The 19,656-nt window shown below is 37.1% G+C and overlaps 1 protein-coding gene across 3 annotated transcripts in view; it reads right to left on the reverse strand.

The window, feature by feature from the left end:
• Positions 1-19,656, reverse strand: part of ANKRD31 (ankyrin repeat domain 31) — a 64,481-nt gene that overhangs the window by 20,327 nt on the left and 24,498 nt on the right. For all 3 annotated transcript variants that reach the window (XM_059874018.1, XM_059874019.1, XM_059874017.1), the window contains 9 exons: positions 17,274-17,418; positions 15,736-15,797; positions 12,998-13,157; positions 9,313-9,498; positions 8,392-8,534; positions 5,670-5,829; positions 5,161-5,243; positions 4,345-4,426; positions 2,154-2,250 (listed from right to left, as the gene is read on the reverse strand). In XM_059874018.1, coding sequence (XP_059730001.1) covers positions 2,154-2,250; positions 4,345-4,426; positions 5,161-5,243; positions 5,670-5,829; positions 8,392-8,534; positions 9,313-9,498; positions 12,998-13,157; positions 15,736-15,797; positions 17,274-17,418 — 1,118 coding nt within the window. The remainder of the gene's footprint in view (positions 1-2,153; positions 2,251-4,344; positions 4,427-5,160; positions 5,244-5,669; positions 5,830-8,391; positions 8,535-9,312; positions 9,499-12,997; positions 13,158-15,735; positions 15,798-17,273; positions 17,419-19,656) is intronic.

The raw sequence follows: 19,656 nt of genomic DNA on the forward strand, positions 1-19,656 counted from the left end.
CTCAATATTAGAAAACAGATAAGTTTCTGTTGCTATTAATTTTACTGTCCTTGTTTCTTAACTCAGTCACTATTTTGCCCACAAGGATGATTTTGAACTCCAACTCCTCATAAAATCCTTTTCTAAAAAAAAATCTGTGTAATATGTGTTTCTAACATTTTATAGCTGGCTTGTGACATAAATATTTCAGTCTCTTTGCTCAACCAGCCTTTTTATTTTGCCATGGGACTACCTGAAAGTTTTATGCTGCTGCTTTTACATGACCAAACAAATCCTGCCCACAAAAGCAAGAATGGAAACATCCTCATCAGCTGGCCTAGAAGCATCTGTTGAATAGGATGCTGCATTGTTAGGAGAGCACACCATATGACCAACCTTGAGTCCTTCTCAGAAGGAAGTAAAAAGGGGCCTTTTGAGAGCTACTAATTCACACAGTCCATGCTCACACTAAGATGAACAATTCTAGCTGACATTTTAATTGTTCTCACAAAAATTTAATGTCTGCATGCTTGCTTCAAGCTGTTTCTTTAAATGGCTCTTGTTGGCAATTGGCTGAACACACCTAACCTAGGAGAGCTGAAGAAACAAATCAGAGTCAGGGACACTCCAAGTAGCGTCTTGAGTTGCTATTACTTTCCTCCATGATACTGCAAAATGAACTTAATTGCTCTATACCCCAATTTCCTAATTTCTGCTTAGGTATCATAGCTCCACGACAGGAAAAGTCCTGCTTATCAAACCTGATTTACTATTAAAACAAGCTAACCCACCTAGCAGATCAAGGGAAGCCAAGTGATGTAATCTTCTTGGATTTCAGTAAAACCTTTGGTACCAGCTCTCACAGGATCCTCTGGACAAAATGTCCAGATAAATACATCACACAACGGGTGAGCAACTGACTCACAGATCAGGCTCAGGGGCTTTTAGTGAATGGGGTGACATTGGATTGGTGTCCTGTCACAGGGCTCTGCGCTCTTAAACATCTTCACATCTTCACTTCATCTTCACTAGTAACTTGGATGCAGAACTGGAAAGGATACTAGGCAAGTATGCTAACAATACAAAACTGGGAGGAGCTGTTGACCCCCTTGTTGAGAGCACAGAGGGCCCTGAAGAAAGATCTCAATGAATCAGAGGATTAGGCAATCACCAATCATGTGAAGTTGAATAAGGAAAGTGATGAATTCTGTACTTGAGATGGGGCAAGCATGGATGTAAGGACAGACTGGGGAATGAGAGGCTGGCCAACAACATGGAAAGGGACCTGGGGGTCCTGGTTGATGGCAAGCTGAACATGGTCAGCAGTGCCCTAGCAACCAGGATGGCCACTCGTGTCCTGGGGGTCATCAGCTAGGCAAGGGAGGGGACTGTCCTGCTCTGCTCTGCACTGGGGCAGCCTCACCTCGAGTGCTGGGGGCAGTTCTGGGTGTCACAACAGCCTCATGTAAGGCTAGAGAGTGTCCAAAGGAGTGCCATGAAGATGCTGAAGGGCCTTGAGGGGAAGCCGTATCAGAAGCAGCTGAGGTCACCTGGTCTGTGAGCCTGGAGGACACTGAGGGGAGACCTCATTGCAGTCCTCATCTTCTTCTCCTGAGGAGGAGGGGCAGGCACTGATCTCTTCTCTGTGGTGACCAGTGACAGGACCCAAGGGAATGGCCTGAATTTGTGTCAGGGGAGGCTCAGGTTGGATATTAGGGAAAGGTTCTTCACATAGGGAGTAGCTGGGCACTGGAACAGGCTCTCCAGGGCAGTGGTCACAGCACCAAGCCTGACAGAAGTGCTTGTACATTGCTCTCAGGCACATGGTGGGATAGTGCTGTGCAGGCTAAGAGCTAGACTCAATGATCGTTGTAAGTCACTTCCAACTCAGCATATTCCGTGATTTTGTGTTTTTCCACACACTCTGTATCATTCACTACCTAATTTTAATGCTCACTGCGAGTACAGCAACTGATTAGTATGCATTAGCTAAATCCTGAAGTTCTTCCTTCATGTAACTGAGGTAACTGAAGCCAATACCAATCATGCTTCCAAAAAATCAGAATGAAAACCACACAGATGTACTTTTATGCCACTACATGCTCCTAACAACTTCTATCACTACAACTGCAAAGAACAGCTCTCTATGAATACAATCCTTGTGTTCTACTTACCTGTATTTTTTAGCAAGGGTATCCCTCTCTGTTTTCTGCTTTGCAAGTATTTCATTCAAAGTATCTTGTATCTGAGACAGCCTTTGGATATACACATCTGTTCAATATTTTGAAATAATCAAAATTATGGTGGTGATAAGAAGTAGGAAATAATTTCATTAATAGCATTTCAGGGTAGCAAATACATAGCCAAAGTATAAGACACTGCTAGAGCAGTACCTTACACTGTAATGCATGCTGGTAGCTCTTTACAATTGGAGCACTTTTAATGAAATTCTTATAGGAAGAATTAAATAAAAGTTTAACTTTAAAAAATTAGCAGAAGTACTGGAAAATTTTGAAGTGCAAGTATCTTGTTTAGGAAATTATTAAGAGAAAAAGGTATAAAATAAAGAACTGCCCTATGGATGATAAGCCCTGAAAATTTTCAAGCTTTTTGGGTTGCAAGTAGCTACATAACATGGCAATTATATTGAGGCTACCTGCAGAATTTAAACAATCTTAACAAGGTGCCTAAAACTTTCATTTGAACTATTACAAAATAGCTTAATGAATTTAGACTGTTTCAATTTGGATACAAAGGTGAAAGCATATCTGTCTCAGTTTTACATAGTTTCTAACTCATATTATCAAGTTAAATGATAAAGAAGAGCAATTGTAAATTCTTCTTTATACACCCTGTCTCTTAGACATATAAATGAGGGTTAGAAGTCACAACCAGTGGATACCACTGGGATAATTTGCTAAAATTGTAACCGAATTCTTGAAATTCTAAAAGTCAATACAAGCTTTACATCATCAGAAAAATGAGAAATTACAATATTAAACTGGAATTTGTAAAATGCATCCCCAAACCTTTTTAACAGTACCTATCAGTATTTGCCTACTTGATAATATGTAAATATTGCTCTTATTGAGGCAGTTTAATAGGAATTTTGTATTTGGTATTTATAGTAGATTTCACTGCATGGAAATACCTTGAGATTTTAGTCTACTTTCTTTTGTCTTAGTTCAGTCTCGTGCCTTATCAATAGTAATGATTATGACTTAGTTTAAGAGGTGCTACATTACTAATGCTTTTGTCAGTAGTGGTAACAGATTACCATGTTAATTTCTCTCATAACCCTGAACAAGAGAAGTCTGATTACCCTAGAAGAGAAGAAGTCTGATAGTTCTTTTTGCTCATTCATGAAATTGCACTGATATCTGCACACAGGCGTCTGTCTGTTGTACAATCTACCTATTTGTCAAACATTTTTCAAGAAAATACCTATTTTAATTAACAGTGTATACCCCATAAACTTGAGTTGGAAGCTATCCATATAATACCGTATTTCAAATTTATTTTTAAAGGGATAAATTTACTTGTAAATACATTTGAAAGCTTCAGCCTGTATTTAGGAATATAAATTCAAAAACAAACCCTTTCTTTCTGTCAGGAAGCAAAACTGTTTCATGAATATGAGATGCTCCAATTAAACAGCCCTGCCTAGATGGGCAAGGGCAGCTGGGGAGAGAGACCTTGGTCAAAGGCATTCTGGCAGCAAGCTATGCCTCTTGAAGCATCATGGCATGGATGCAATAGACTTCAACAGCTACACAGCAGCAGCATCATGATCACCTAAGAAGCCACTGTCGCTTAGTAAATTCTTGAGATTATTCCGAACTCAGATTTGATAGCCTAAAACAAATTACACCTCTGGGCATCAGCATCTCTGAAACTGCCCATCATTCACATTGTCTGCTGTAAAGAATTCTCTTTTTTCCTCTCATAAATTATTTTATGCTCCTGGAAGTCTAGCCACACCAGAATGAAAATGCTGCATCTGCTGCTTTACCTACAGACATAGCTGTTCTTGATCATGCAGGGGCTCATGTGCTCATAATTGAATGATGCTGCCAGAAGTATGCATTCTTATCTAATAATCCCTTTTTATATAATTAGGTTGACTTAAGACACATGCCTCCAAATGACATGCCTTCCTCTTCTGTCATAATACTCATTCCTGTGCTACAGAAAGTACTTCGGGAAGGGCCCACACCTGGGAAGTGTTATTAAAATCTTATTCTCTGAAGCTTCATTTTCCAGAGGAGATTCAAATATATTATGTGCAATAATGTTTTAAAAACAGTTATATTGCCAAAGATATTTACCCACTAAAATAGGTGAAACACCTCAATTTATGTCTACCTGCATCTTTCGAAGTGCTCAACTCAAACAGCAACAGTTCTTCCTGCTTCCTTTCTGTATCCTGTATGGCAGCAACAGATTCCTGTTAACAAACACAGAAATTACCACAAGAAGTAGAACCAAGTCAAGTAGGTCATGCAGTTTAGGTATTGGTGAACTCAAGAAACTCAGGTTGGGAATTACTGTGTAAAGGCAATGGGGCACTGGTAGGACAGAGGTACATAGTGTCAAGAACATGCTCTGCAAGGGGCTGTCACAGCCTGGGTTTGCTGTGGCTTTCAAACGAGTCCATGCTCAGAGTCCTCCAGAAACTTCTGAGTGCACAGCAAAGATTGGACACTGAATTTCACCATGACAGCATCCTCTAGACAATGTAAACAGGTTACAAACACCAGGAAAAGCTAACAATTTGTGCGAAAACCTTCCTTGTTGTTTTGTGTTAAGATAAACAATATCTAAATGTCTTCATAATCATGATGACAATTTATTACTGTTTCAAAAAGAACCATTCTGGAAATGTGATTAAAAGCTTCAGATACGCTTTTAATAAGCAAAAAGAAATGTGTGTCAGTATTGACTACTGATTCCACAATAAATTTGAATGCACAGGAATTATGAACAGAGAGAGGTGATTTTAAACATACTCATCTATGTAAACCACAATGTATCTACTATAACTTTCTGCATGATGCTTTTTTTACACACATTTCAATGGATTATTTATTTAAATTATATTTATACATTTTTCAGTCAGTAAATGTCACTATGCAGTTGTACACCACAGAGCAGTTTAACAAAACTGTAATCTATACTTACCACGCTGTATTTCTCATGTTGTGTCTCCAAAGCTGCATCATCATTTTTAGAGCAGTCATAACAATGACGTTTTGATTTCCCCTCTCCACAATTAAGAAAAAGAAAAAAAAAATTAAAATTAATCTGCAGGAGCATCATAGGCTGGATTAGCTAATATAGGCTAAAAAGATGCTATGGCAGATCAACTAATGAAAAGTATCTTGTATAGGCAAAAGAGATCAAAATTAGGTAGCACAGAGAAATGAAAGCTACCACTTTCAAAACTTCCTGTGAAGGGAAATATGGATAATAACAAAAATCTGGATATCCAAATATGTTCTTTTTACCTCATTCTCTCAGAAAAAAACAAAACCCATCCACGCATGCTATTTTCTGTAAATAAATACATAAATAAATAAACAGCATTCAACAGTTAACAGAATTAAAAATATCAGTGCCATACTTGAATGTATGATTTTTCCTTAAGGCTACAAGGTAATCCTATGATTTGTATTACAAAACTAACATACCAGTAACTTCAACAGTTTGAACAGGAAGTACAGAGTCCATAGCACCATACGACTTCAACAGTTCTTTCATTTCTTCATCACAAGCTTGATCCAAAGCACTTTCTCCTGAACCATCCCTCTCATTGGGATTTGCTCCATGCTGCAGCAGAATCCTGGCTGCCTATTATGCATTTTTGTTATTTGTACTGTGGTAATTCTTGTTGCGGACTTAGTATACAACTACATGTGTTATATCTAATATCACAAATAATACATGTTCTCTAGATACTCTAGAGAGTATATAAGTAATCAATCATTATACTTGCAATCCAAATTAAACAAAACAAATAATTGGCTATTCTCACAGATTTCTTTCCTACATTTCTTACATTTTTCCATTAAAACACATAACTCAAACATTTTCACAAAACACGTAATTTTTACAGTACTAATTTTTGTGATTTTATGGTTATACAGAACTATTACAAAACATCATATATCTAAATTAAAAGGAGCTGGTCAATTGCATTAAGACCAAAGTGCAGAATAGAAGTGCATTTCTTTATTTAACACTGGTTTTGGTTTCATGTACTGATAATTACTTTTCCTCATTTCAAAAAACTTACAAGTTTGCTTAATCGCAAAATGTGGAAATCAGATTAGTGGCTTCAGTGGAATCATCTACCCTGCCAAATTCAGATAGTATGAAAGTACTGATGAGGTCAGACCTTAGATGGTAAAAGAATTTCCATACATATGACTTCTCAGCTTTAGCATTTCTTCTTATTTCTTACACTCAGAGTGCAGTTAAGTAGGAAAATGCATCAGAACAAGAATGCTGACTCAAAGTTCACGATGTTCTCTGTTGGTTTTCCCCCAAAATACTGAATAATACCTTTGCAAGAACCCTACTCATAGTTTGGCTCCAAGCCTGAGAAATCATCCCTTCTGTTTTACCCTTGCTCACAGAAAAAGATAAATATGATGAAACACGAACTGTCCTGACAGAAATAGAAGAAGTATGCTTGAGCAAATTTGGTGTCATCTTTATACTTCAGTTCCCCAGAACTCACTCTGTCAAAAGAACATTTTATTTATTTCTGTGCAGGGCAGGGCACCACAAGTTAAGAAGAATGTGAAGGCCCTTGAATGTGTCCAGAGGGCAGCAAAACTGGTGAAAGTGATGAGAGATGTGTTCTGTGAGGAGCCACTAAGGATTTTGGGCTTGTCTAGTTTGGACAAAAGGAGACTCAGTGACCTCACTGCTCTCTACAGCTTCCTAAGCATGGAAGTGAGGAGGGAGATACCCATCTTCTCCCCCTGGGATCTAGCGACAGATGAGTGGGAATGGGTCTAAGCTGTGCTAGAAGAGTTTGCTAGAGAGGTGTCAATGTCCCAAGACTGTCAATGTTTAAGGAACATTTGGACAATGTTAATATGATTTAACTTCTGGTTGGCTCCAAAGGGATTAGGCAGCTGGACTAGATGATCACTGCAGGTCCATTCTAACCAAAACAGTCTGTTTTGCAGAACCACAGAATGGTTTGGGTTGGAAGGGACCAGTTAATAAAAAATTGTTTATTTTTAAACAACAAGCCCAGAATCTTTTCTTTACAAAAATAATTTTTTTACAATGAAGTTAGTGAGACACTGAAACAGACTGCCCACAGAAGTTGTGGTTACCCCATCTCAGGAAATGTTTGAAGTTTGGTAGGATAGGGCTTTGGGCAAGCTAAGCTAGTAAATAAATGTCCCATTGATGACAGGGGTCGTAATGGTTAGGTGCTACTCTCCTCTCCTGCTTAAGCCACAACCACCAGGGGTAGTGGTGATGGATGCATCCAGCCTACTCCAGACTTTGGGGGTAAAAAGGGCACTGTCAACAGTGACCCAGCCATCTTATTGGGATGCAAATATAACCGTAAGTCAATCACCTTACTTCATAAATAGTGCACAGCCCAGGGCCCCTTGAGCTCTCTCATACAGTAATGGGCTGCACACCAGCATCTTCCTTTGAGTAGGAACATATCTCAGCATTACTCCTTGAGGCACAGAAATTCCTGTCACAACAGATTCTCCATAATTGACGCTAAACTTTAAAATCTTAGCTAAGTGACAGAAAGGACTGATTGTGTACATACAGTCCTTTAGACATAAACTGCTGACTGAGTCTGGAATGAAATCTGGATCTAGCCTTCTGAGAAGGAGTTTAGAAAGCAAGGGGGTCCTTTCTAAAAATCATGACTCAATAGGAGGTCCCTCCTTACAGCTGGGACCCTGCTCTACGCAGTAAACAACAGTATTGCATTAAACAACTGTCCCATTTATCAGTGAACTTTGTTAACTCACTTTTTTATATCACTAAAGCATACTATTTCTTCTCTCTTAAGTGCAAAGTGTATCACTCCCATCTGTGGCAGCACTGAACTATCAATAAATTGAGAATGTTCAACTTTAATATTGTTTTTAAGAAGCCCAAACCTGACAAAGAAACACAGGGTGTTTCTGAATTTTTATGATTTGTCTGTTGAATTAAAGAAGTCAACTAACTGTACAATTTCAACTGTCACTATTGAAGAATATTTTTCTCTAATTTTCATCACTTTAAAGAATACTGGTTTATTTCCTAAATGCAAACCTACACTAAAATTGTGTTTGTAACTTTAATGAAATGGGGATTTTGCTTTGCTGACCCTCTGCTGGAAATTGGTGTTAGGAAATCTTACGTAAAAGAAAAGTATACCTCCAAATAATTGCCAGAAACAGCATCATGTATTGGTAAAACACCACAGAGACTTCTGCTGTTAACATCGGCACCTCCTTTCAGTAATTCTAAGATCACATCAGTAAATCCTCCATTAGATGCCTCATGAATTGCTGTCCAACCTAATAAAAGCAAGATAACATCTTATCTGGAAAGATCCACAAAGGTCACTAATTAGTAACTTGCTGCATTTAAGATAAATCTTACACAAATAATCATCAGGACAGGCCAAGGTAAATGATTTTGTGTGCAATTCAGTTTACATTAAAGAAAAACTCATCCAATATTAAGCAGAGAAACATTGCTTTCTTTTCTACTGCAGTAGAAAAATAACAGAAGAAACAAAGCACTGGAGTACAAAAACTCTAAGAACTCAAGAGCACAGTATTAATAATTTGATTTCTAATACCAGTAGCATTTTATAATATTAAGTCTGCCAGACTTGATAGTATAGAATAGTATCCATTATGAGACTATGAAAACAGAAACATGCTATATATTTAGGTAAGAAAAAGGAAAACAATCTTGTCATCTGGTTTTTGTTCTTATTTCTTAAGGAAATAAGACCAGTCTGAATATGCTTCACACATGCATATATTGATGCACATAAGCTCCACGAAACTTGCAAGTTCATCTCTGTACACATCTCTGAAAACATGTTCTTCATCAGAGTAAAAAGACGCTTCTGAGAAACAGTCTGCATTACCTCCATACTGACATGAAAGCTATGTATTCATTCAGTGCGCTTGCACTTGTTTAATGACTTCCTTTCCTCCTCAAAATTTTAAGCCAAGAATCTGTAATTTTATTAAAATTATGCAAATGATATAAACATGTCTATACTACAGATTATGTAAAATTGTAGTATAAAACAAGCTCATAAGGGAGTAATTTTTAAACCTGCATTGTCCTGTTCATTGACAGAAATTCCAGATGCTATCAGAGTCTTCACCAAAGACACATCTCCTCTCTTAGCAGCAATATGCAGCTGAGTTTCCCCTTTTGCATTTCTCCTAATTTTCATCTTTCTCCCAGCTCTTCTCTTACAGGTACCATGGACAATTACAGCTGTTTCCCTGGTAGATTCTAAACAGATATTGGGTATTCATTAAAATTTTTTTCACAAAGAATGTTTAAGTCTAAACAGAAAATTAAACTTCATAGTTCATTTGAATTACTGTAAATGTGTGTAATATTGTTGCTTTAATTATTCCATAACATTAACTGACTATAGCAAAAAAGGTACTGTGGTACGTCCTGTGCTACAGGTCAGATGACAAGTAGATCCTATACCTAAGAATTTCCAATTAAAACCTAGATGATTCAACAAGGGTACAATAAATTAGACACAGGAAAGGTACTAAGGTTGAAATTTTATACTGCATAGAGAATGTGTTAGGTTTCTCCATGGACTGCTTTCAAGTCAGCAGGCTGCTAAATATATAAACTACACACATAAAGACATGTAAAAAACTATAAAAGTGGAGACTTTTTATTGTACCACTCCTTATCAGTTCCTAATTTGTATCAGGAAAAAGATAGGTATGTGATTTATATATAGATATGTATATGTATGTATATAGATATATATATATAGATATATATAGATATATACAGATATATATATAGCTTGATGAATATATAAATATATATATACACACACATACACATAAGCTTTTTTTACAGCTATTATGTGAAAAACTTCTGCAGATTACAAGATTACAAGTCTTTGACTAATGTTTAGTGGCATAGATAATCTATCATTTAAACCTGTGCACAACTGGACCCATAACTGCAAATAAACTTGATTTATTCCTTATTGGTTCACAAAGCAAACAACATTCACTTTAATGATATCATGTGGTCATCAGAGAGGTTCTAATTCTGAAGTTTCAGATAACAGATCTACCAAATTCTAAGACATGAAACAGAAAAAAGAGATTAACGAAGTACTAATTATATGTATAGAGTAAGGACAACCCCCTCTTCAAACTGGTACTAAAGAGACAGGATATATAAATCTTCCAAAGCTCTATCAATCATCCCTGCTGATTGTTTTTAAACTTCTGTTCCTTTTAGTACAATATCATACTACCCAGATATTTTTTAAGAGCTTACTATATTCTTTCCCTGATTTCTTTAAAATATGTAATTTATCCAAAAAACACAGAAGCTTACGGTTTTCAATGAGCATTCTGCAACTCTTATCCATGGTTTTTTTTCCCTTTTAGTCCTATGAACAATTAGTTGCTGCATCTTCCTCATCTCACCAAACAAGCTCTTTTCTAAAATACTTTCAGTCAGCATTATCCATTAGTATCAAACATCTTCTGTACTTCATACCTGCCTTTCTTCAGGCACCTTCTGCCTTCTAGAAATTGGCTTTTCCAATGTTTCATTCAAAGTAAACTATGGAGGTTGTCATACAAGACAATATTTGGAAGAACATGAAAGACAGACTGAAGTGATAGTAAAGACAGACATACAGTGAGGATATATCCATCTTGGTTTTAAATGAGCCCCCTGTAGGCTGTTCAAACCTGTGAGAAAGCATTCAGGCAACCCTCTCTGCACTGACACTGCTTGGCCTACACTGTACTGGCAACAAGAAAAACTCAAGAGCTTCTTTTTTTAAATGAAAATTTGAGATTCTAGAGCACACAAAGGCATCACATTATTAAAATACTCATCCAATCTAAGACCTATTTACCATAATGTCTTTTGTCTAGAAGCTTCAGAACTCCCAAAGCAATCATTCACTTTCTGATTCTTCCTTTTCTTCCATTTTGATTCATGGGAGAATCTCCTAGGGATTTTTTAGAGAGGTTGAAGAAAAAAAAGGGCACACAACAGCCCATTAAGCTAATGAACCTTAGCATCACTGGCTGCAAATTAACAGAAATAATTGCAAAGTTTTCCAGTTAAATCGTCATTCACAACAGTTTGCTTCACGGCTATTAGGAAACATTTACAAAAGCATGATGGGACATTGGTTTGTGAATTGCAAAATACTGGTTCTCTGTAGGATGCATTGCCAGGTGGGTCACAAGAAGTAATGATCCAGATCTTGGCAAGTACAAAGTCCAGGCAGCACAGTACAGAGATAAAATGAAGAGATTACCGTAACTAGCAGTCAGGTTGGATTAGGCTGACATACCTCAGGAACTTCAAGAACATTGTCCCTCAATACCTCCACATGGGTCTATGAGCAATTATTTCCACATGTTGAACTATAAGAAAAGACTTAAGCTGTTTGTACCTTCCTTCTGTATAAGCAGAATAGAAATGTTAGGAGCCTTGTAAGTGACTGACTGTAGATGAAAGTAACGCTGTTGTCCCTTGTGAAGAAAATATTTTTATTCAATAATAGAATAATATAAGGAAGACCAGTGGGATATAGAAGCAATCAGAAGGGATAAAAAGGCCAGCTATTGACAAAAAAGTATAGGAGAGCAAAAAATCTGAAAACCCTACAAGTCAGAAAACATCATCCCATTTCTCACTTTATTTCTACAGCAATCTGAATGCCATTGTCCTGGACTCCAAATTTATTATGGCCTGTAACTGTATGAAGGGCTATACTTTCTTGCACCATCTCTGAAATGGCAATACTCTCCTGGTATGAAGCCAACAAATTTTATCAATAAAATATTACCTGAAGAATCTCTTACAAGGAAAGAAGTAGCCTGGGACATGCTATCCCAGAGAAGACCAGAATATAAGACACAGGTTTGAAACAAAGCTTTTTAAAATCACAATGGCACAAATAGGAGGCAAGAAAGGTTTTAAGTGGGGAGGGATCCTATCAGAACTACTGGTTCTGGTTTTAGCAAGTCTTGAGTACCATGGTTCTCTGGTTCTAGAAAGAACCAAAGTACACACAATGAGTGCCAGCTTCATCAAAATATCTGTAAGTGAAACTGTTTAGAGGTTAAGATGAGTTGGAGCAGGGCTCTCTTGTGATCATAAGGCTACAAGATGCAAATGCAAAGCTTAGCCATGGGAAGAAACTGCTAAACAAAAAACTGCATGTGTAGGCAGAATAAAATACAACTACTGGAGGATGCTAGATCCTTATTCTCATGGAAGTAGGTTTGTATCTATACTATAGCTAACCCAAAGGTACCAGTACAATCAGAGTCTATGAGGATTTGTGCCTGATGAGGCTATATTCTATATATTATCATATTCTATAAAATAAAAGTTGATCTTTGTGCGCCAAATATATGGAGAGCCCTGTTCTTTCATCTGTGACATGTAAAACAGTTAAGAAAAGACCGATCAAATGTTATTTTAAACTTCTGTTTATGTAAAGTACTTAGGTAAGGATAAGCTTGAAGTTCTCACTTATGATCCTGCACCCCCTCAACCACAATGCTGAAAGACTGATGGATGTAACATAAACAAAATGTGCATTCTGTAAAATCAAGCATAGATATTTCTGGAACTATTTAACTATTCAGTAGAGTATTTGCTCAACATGCTATGTATTTCTTGACAAACTTTCCCTCGTACATTTCAAAAAGCCTTCCTCATGTACATTTGGAAAAAAAATCCACTGGTTTATAAAGTATTAACTTTTTACCTGACTTAGATGTTTGCTGTTCTGATGCTAGACTCAATTGTGATTGATAAGATGAAAGCTTCTTATTGCTGCTACTGGAATATGAGGCTGCCTTTGCTTTTTGGCTTGTCTTCTGAGGTTTTGCACATGCTGGTTCTGACTCCTGTGTCTGTAATAAATTCTATCAAAACAAAGACAAAGAAAGTTTCAAACTCAGGGCTGATCCATTAGTTTTATTTCCATTAACATTAGATTATATTTTATTTGTCAAGTTTTGCAAAAAATCCTTCTGAAGGTGTTCTCATACCTTCAGGTATTTAGATTCCTGTCACTCAAGCTACTACTATTACTCTGCATGAGACTGTGTTGATACCTGTCACATCCTTTCGTAACTTTAAAACAGATGCACTGTGAGAGGAAGTCAAAGCAAATCAGTATTGACTGAGAATCAAGCGCTCTTAGACAGTTGTGAGAAATGGACTTGTAAAGGATTCTCAAAACCTGAAAGAAGGCTCACACAGTCTTGTACTTCTGTATGCAAACTCTGAGATAAGGTATGCTGACTTCGAAAGGCCATGGAATAGAGGTGACATTGTTGAGAGAGTCTGAACTAGAAACAAGTTTCAAACTCTGGCCTTACAAAAAAGACCAGATACTTTGGAGAATTAGTACTGTGAAAGATGAACACGTGGGGTAAAATAATAGGTGGTTGGTGTCAGAAATATTAGCAGCATTGTGTGGCAAAAGCCATTATGATGAAAAGCATTTATAAGGTGTTGTAACCAAGAAATAGGTTAGCTTCTGACAGAATGGTGTAGTCTTATAACTCTTGTCTCACTCTTCTATGAGTCTAATAATGGAATTAAATCTTTTAAAACTCCTCAAAGTTTCCCCATTTCTGTAGAGCTAGGATTTTCCACTAAACAGTCTGAGAATGTTGTGCACACACTTTGTCTCCAGAAACCATGGATGTGAGATAACACAAATTGGTGATCTCCTCCCTTTGACAAAGAAGTTGCTGAGCTTTCACTAGTGCTGCCCTTTTACTCTGCAAATGAATTTTCACTGCACAATTGCTTAATCAAATTCCTGTTGCAATACCACCTGACAGCTCAGTTTCCCTACAACATTAAGTGGGATGCAACAACTACGAACCAATACAGCAATAGTCTGGCCCATTTCATTAGGTCCATCATGAGGAAAATATGCTTTCTGTTAAGCTCCTTGGATTGAACAGGGAACTATGCTTGAGGTCCATATGACATATTATTTCTGAATAGTTTTACTCTTTGTTGTAGCCCTGCAATAAGAATAGCTTTTTTTTGATCTTGTTGTTTTATTTTTTATTTTTCTGTCTTCAGAAAAAAGGTCCTAAGAGCTTTATTACTGTGTTTTCCACCAAATTGTTTTTCTGCTTTGTTCATATTTAGCAAAATTTCCTTTGATGCTCCAGTATTATCATGTTGAAGTACACTTGCATTTGATTCTATCTCCAAAACAGTCCATATAATTAACAGTACCAAGAATTTGAGGAACCAAGAAACGTGTATAATAATGTAAAAATTCATGGGTAAAATACAACAATAAATGTGACTGAAGTGCTTTAAACTCATATTTATTTTTGAAAATTGAATGAGTTTGAATTAATGATCTGCCTTTAAAACTGCCTTGCTTTTGTGGTCATAAACAAGAGCTCTAGTTTCACATTTCTGACAAGCCTGTCTGCAATTATTCCAGGAAATTATAAAGAAGGGTAAATAAAACATCAAAACCTCACAGAATTAACTCATGGTAATCTCAAAACACATCTGGTCCAAAGGTCAGTGACTATCTAGTATTATCCTTCTGATTTCTTTATATTTGGAGACAGAACCAGAACACACACTGCAACATCTGACACAACTACTGAAATTATCAGTTACAAATCTATAGTAATAAGTATACATAATTAAATGTTTACAGCACCATCTTTATCAATAATTTAATGTTTTAGAGTATAATCTAAGGCTATACACCATGGATGCTGTTACACCATAACATTTCAAAGGATGCATAGACTGCACAACTCTGACAAGGACAGTTATCATCACCACATAAAACTTCAAAACCTCCAAAAGATGTATCTATGCACACTACATCCTACATTTCAGATATTATCTGTTATCATTGTTAAAAGGAAGAAAACAGAGAGAGAAAATTCAGCTCTTAATGCTAAAAGCTGTTGCACTATATGCAAACACAGACCCAAGCCACTGATCACAGTGTCTTGTCTTCACATGAAGCACCAGCTCCCTCATCCTACTGAGATCTCACAGAATAATTGTGCAACCCCTACACAAGACAGTGCATTCCCAACCCTTTCCTCTCAAAACCCAGGACAATTTACTCTACACTGAAGCAAGACATAATTATCCTACTGCTACAAGCCAGGCAAAAAATGGCAATTTCAGTAAGGTTTCTTTAAGTGCAAACAGGCTTCCTGTAATTAGTTCTACAGAACTTGCAAAAACAGCAAGAACCACCATCCATGAGAACCTGCCTCTGTTTTGCATCCTCATGAGGCTGTACCTTACCCCAAGTACTAGTAAGGATGAGCCTAACAGTGAATATCACTCTCAGTCCCTGCTAGACATATCTAGTACATTGTGTGCTGGAATTGAAACATACTTCAGAAACAGTCATCTGCTTTGATTTACTGAAGACTGTCAGCAAACTCCTAAAAATTTATGATCAAATCAGATTTCTTTGTAAAGATATACCTGGTGCTGGTTTGTATCTTCTACACACTGAGTATTTAACACGTTCTTAGAATCATCTCCACCTGAAATGAAAATGAAAGACAGAAAAAAAACAGAAATGAAAAGAACATAATTTACTTTACATATATACTGTCTTATGTCTACAGTACTGCATGTAACATTACTTACAATATTTAGCTTTCAAGAAAAATTATCAAGCCTCTAAGGGTTTTATTGGAATCTAAAACATATGAAGATATAAAATATTTTATCAGATTTTGGAGTCTAATTTTGTTGCAAGCAGCATCCTGTTCAAATCATGTTTCAAATTTTCTTGATGGTTAGTGTCCTGAGCAATTCTTTCTGAAACTTAGCATAACCCATGGCTCCTCTCTGTAAGACTTGAAGTGTGCTTCAGGATACCAAAAGAATCTCAGAGCAGCAGGCTGAGAGCTCTCACTAGCACCCCATCTATCTAATCTTCATGTCATCTGACAGCTTCTCAGGGCAAGCCTGATATTATCTCAGTCTCCCTTCAAGTTAGTTTTGAGCTCTATCAATGAGCCCGGCTAACTTATGAGCAAAGACCTTCCTCCTTCTCAGAGAAAGGTGAATGCCATCTGACACCAGAAGGCCTGGGGATATCCAGACCGTCCCTTTACTGAAAAACCCAGAACTGTGGCAGTGACATTAGCTATGGAGTCATGCATTAATAGACGGGGTTTGTCTGATTCCAATGTCCCTGCTCACAACTGAAAGAAGAGATGAAAAAATTGCCTGTCTGAAGTCTCTTGATTAACCCTGGACTACATGTTAAAGCTTTAGTGCCACCCATGTGGAAAAGCAGTAATGGATAATAGGCTGAGGGATTGGGACTCCTCCTGACTTACACATATTACAGCCCACACTGGCCCATGGGCATCCATGGTCTTGACCCTAGCTGTAATCAAGGCTTACCCTGTACCTGCTTCTGATCAAACTGCCTCCTCCAAACCTTCTTCACAATTTCACCAGCTCCCAAGAATGTACAAGACCCAACTCCCTCTTTAGACAATTGCTAGCTCTAATCCAACTTTTTCCTTACAAACTCACTAGCTATTACCTACAGTAATATTTTTCTGTACCCAGCCCTATCAGCAATTAAGGCTTGGCAACCCCTAAGTTCTAGATCTAATAGTAGTTTCCCATTTTTTCTCCTATGGATCCTTCAAAATTCAGACTCCATGCCACTTTAAAACCAAATTTTATCTCTACCTCTAAACCATATCTCATCCATCAGCAAGTCAAGCAATGCTGCATCTTCCATTTAGATAGATAACTATTGTGTTCCACGTCCTCATTTCAAATTTGAAGGTAACTCCAGCCCAAGAAAGAGCTGGACATTTACACTTTGTCAACGTACAGCAACTGTGGAGGGTAAGGAGTGCTCACTGTTAACTCAAGGCATCAGACAATGAAGGCCATAGAGGTACTAGCAGTAATTAAGGAAAGATAATTCAACAGATGTTCTAAATTTCTCCATTTAGCAGTGATGTTATGTCAGAGTAATTCTTTCCTACCTGCTACTGAGTATCTTCTGGATTTCGCCATATAACTTTTAAGAAGTTTCATCATAGATGGGTCAGAAGCTTCTTCTAATGCACACCTTCCCATCTGATTTTTTAATAAGGGATCAGCTCCATACCAAAGTAATAAGTTTGCCATCTAGAAAAATAAGTTTTTCAGATAATTTCTTTTCTGATAGTATTTTTCAGAATCCTTATATAGGCTTCTCTCTCTTACGCTTGACAATACAAGCAACTAAAATCAAATCTCTATTTTAGTTCATACACACCAAGCATGCATAATGATGCATTCCCCTAGATGTATCATTATCCTATAGTTCTATTATTTTTATAAATTGTTGAGTTCACCTGATGCCATTAAAACAAGGTCTCTCAAAACACAGGGTAGGATTTATCCTCCCATAGCTCTTCACTGGCAGAAAATAAGAGGTGATTTTAGGGTTTGAGTCAGCTTATCGATCTACAATATCTACTTTAGGAGAAAATAAACTGTGTTCTAGATGTGTCAGTTGTGACTCCTGTGACTGCAAGGGAAGTTTTGACAGCTATTTCTGATGTACAACATATATCTGCTCAAACAAAACACATTCGTATGGTCTTGCTAACAGCATTATGATTTTTGTACATATATAAAGCCTGAATCTATTGTTACTCAAGAAATTACTACTAGCAAAATGTTCTATCAACCTTTGCAAAATACTTTTTTAAGACATGGGAAATTTACAGTCTGGTTATTTCATTTCTATGAGTAACTGCAATCTTATTCCAGCATTAGTGTGATTTTACTTGTACCTCTATATTTATTTCTCCAGCATCGGTTATCATTTCAGACTGAATTTGACTCACATCCTTCTCCTTCGTGTTCAGATCCCTCATTACTTCTAACCAGATTGCTAATGAGAAAATTGTTAATGAAGTTTTCCTAACTCATACATTCTCCTAACAAGAGAGGAAAATAAAAGGGTTCAGCTGGCAGCAAAAGCCCTTTTCAGTTTCACAAGTTGTCCAAAGTCTTTACATTTTTTCAATCAGTAACACTGAGAAGACTTCTTCCATAACAGGATCATTGAGAGCATCACCTCATGGGTGCTCTCCCCTTTAACTTGACCACTAGAAAATAATTTCTACCGTTTTTTCTGAAATAAATTGATTTTGCATAGCGCAAGTACAGAAAATGATAAAGTAGTCAAAAGCTGTGTTTCCAAACCACAATAAGAACTTCACGCAGAGAAAGTAGCTTTGAAAAACACCATAACAAATACCATGTTACTGAAAGTCATATTACTGAATCACTATCACTATTTTGTTGCTAGTCAAAATCCAACAAATAGAATGTGACAGACCACTACAGTAAGACAGTTTTACTGCTACTGAGTAAACAGAGCAATGAGTAAATACAGCACCACCATGTAGTACCATTCTTTCTAGATATACCAGCTTGCTTAACTTTAACTCAGCTCTGTGCTGAATGATCTCGGTATGCCTCAAGTGACATAATTGAGATCAGTGTTCTTCCAATATCACTCAAGTTGCTGGCCTCTAAGTATTACTTGCAGAGACGCAGAGTCCCTCATCCACAACCATGGGTATCTTAGGTACAGTCACAAAACCCTGAAATATTTCATGAACCTGGAACAGTCTGTGATGCACAAGCAGCAATTTATTCTTGGGGCTCTCAAGTCTCAGAAAAAATTATTAACCAGAAGTCCACCTTTCCCCTTTGCTCCAGAGAGACTTTTCCAAGAGAAACAAAGTAAGTCTCATCTCAGCTGTGAAAAAGACCAAATGTTCAGGAACAAAACTTATTACCCACTCCCCAAAAAAACCTTTAAAATCTGGTAATCAGTAAAAATTAGGCAGCATATATGCAGGTCTATAGAAAAAAACCTGCCAGCAGATAAAAGGGACACACAAAACTCCTACACAAACTTGGGCCACCCTAGGAACATGTACAGAGAGGTGGAGGTGACCACTGAAAGATGGTCACCTCTTTCACCATGACTGAAAGATAATCAGCAATTCTTACGAAGGCCTATGAAAACATTGCATTTGGTAAGAAATTTTACCATTAAATCAAACTGACTATTCAGTTAATGTTCAGTTTAAGATCCTACAAAATATAAGGCTATCTTCATAATCCTCCCTGTTCTGTGTTAACACACGGGTGTGCATGACTGTGATGACCTGCCAAATATCCATGACTCCTAAATAATGAAAAAAATGCCATAACAGTCTAGAAGACTGCTCAAATCAGAAGTTACTCTGCAGGGTGATTACAAAATCAGCGAATGAAGTAGTATTAAACAGCAGCAATCTACTTCTCAGTAGTACAACCATTGTCTGAAACAGAAAAAATTTCTCCTTTTGGACAAATCTT

The sequence above is a fragment of the Haemorhous mexicanus genome, chromosome Z (assembly GCF_027477595.1).
Source record: "Haemorhous mexicanus isolate bHaeMex1 chromosome Z, bHaeMex1.pri, whole genome shotgun sequence".
In the NCBI taxonomy this organism is placed as follows: Eukaryota; Metazoa; Chordata; class Aves; order Passeriformes; family Fringillidae; genus Haemorhous; species Haemorhous mexicanus.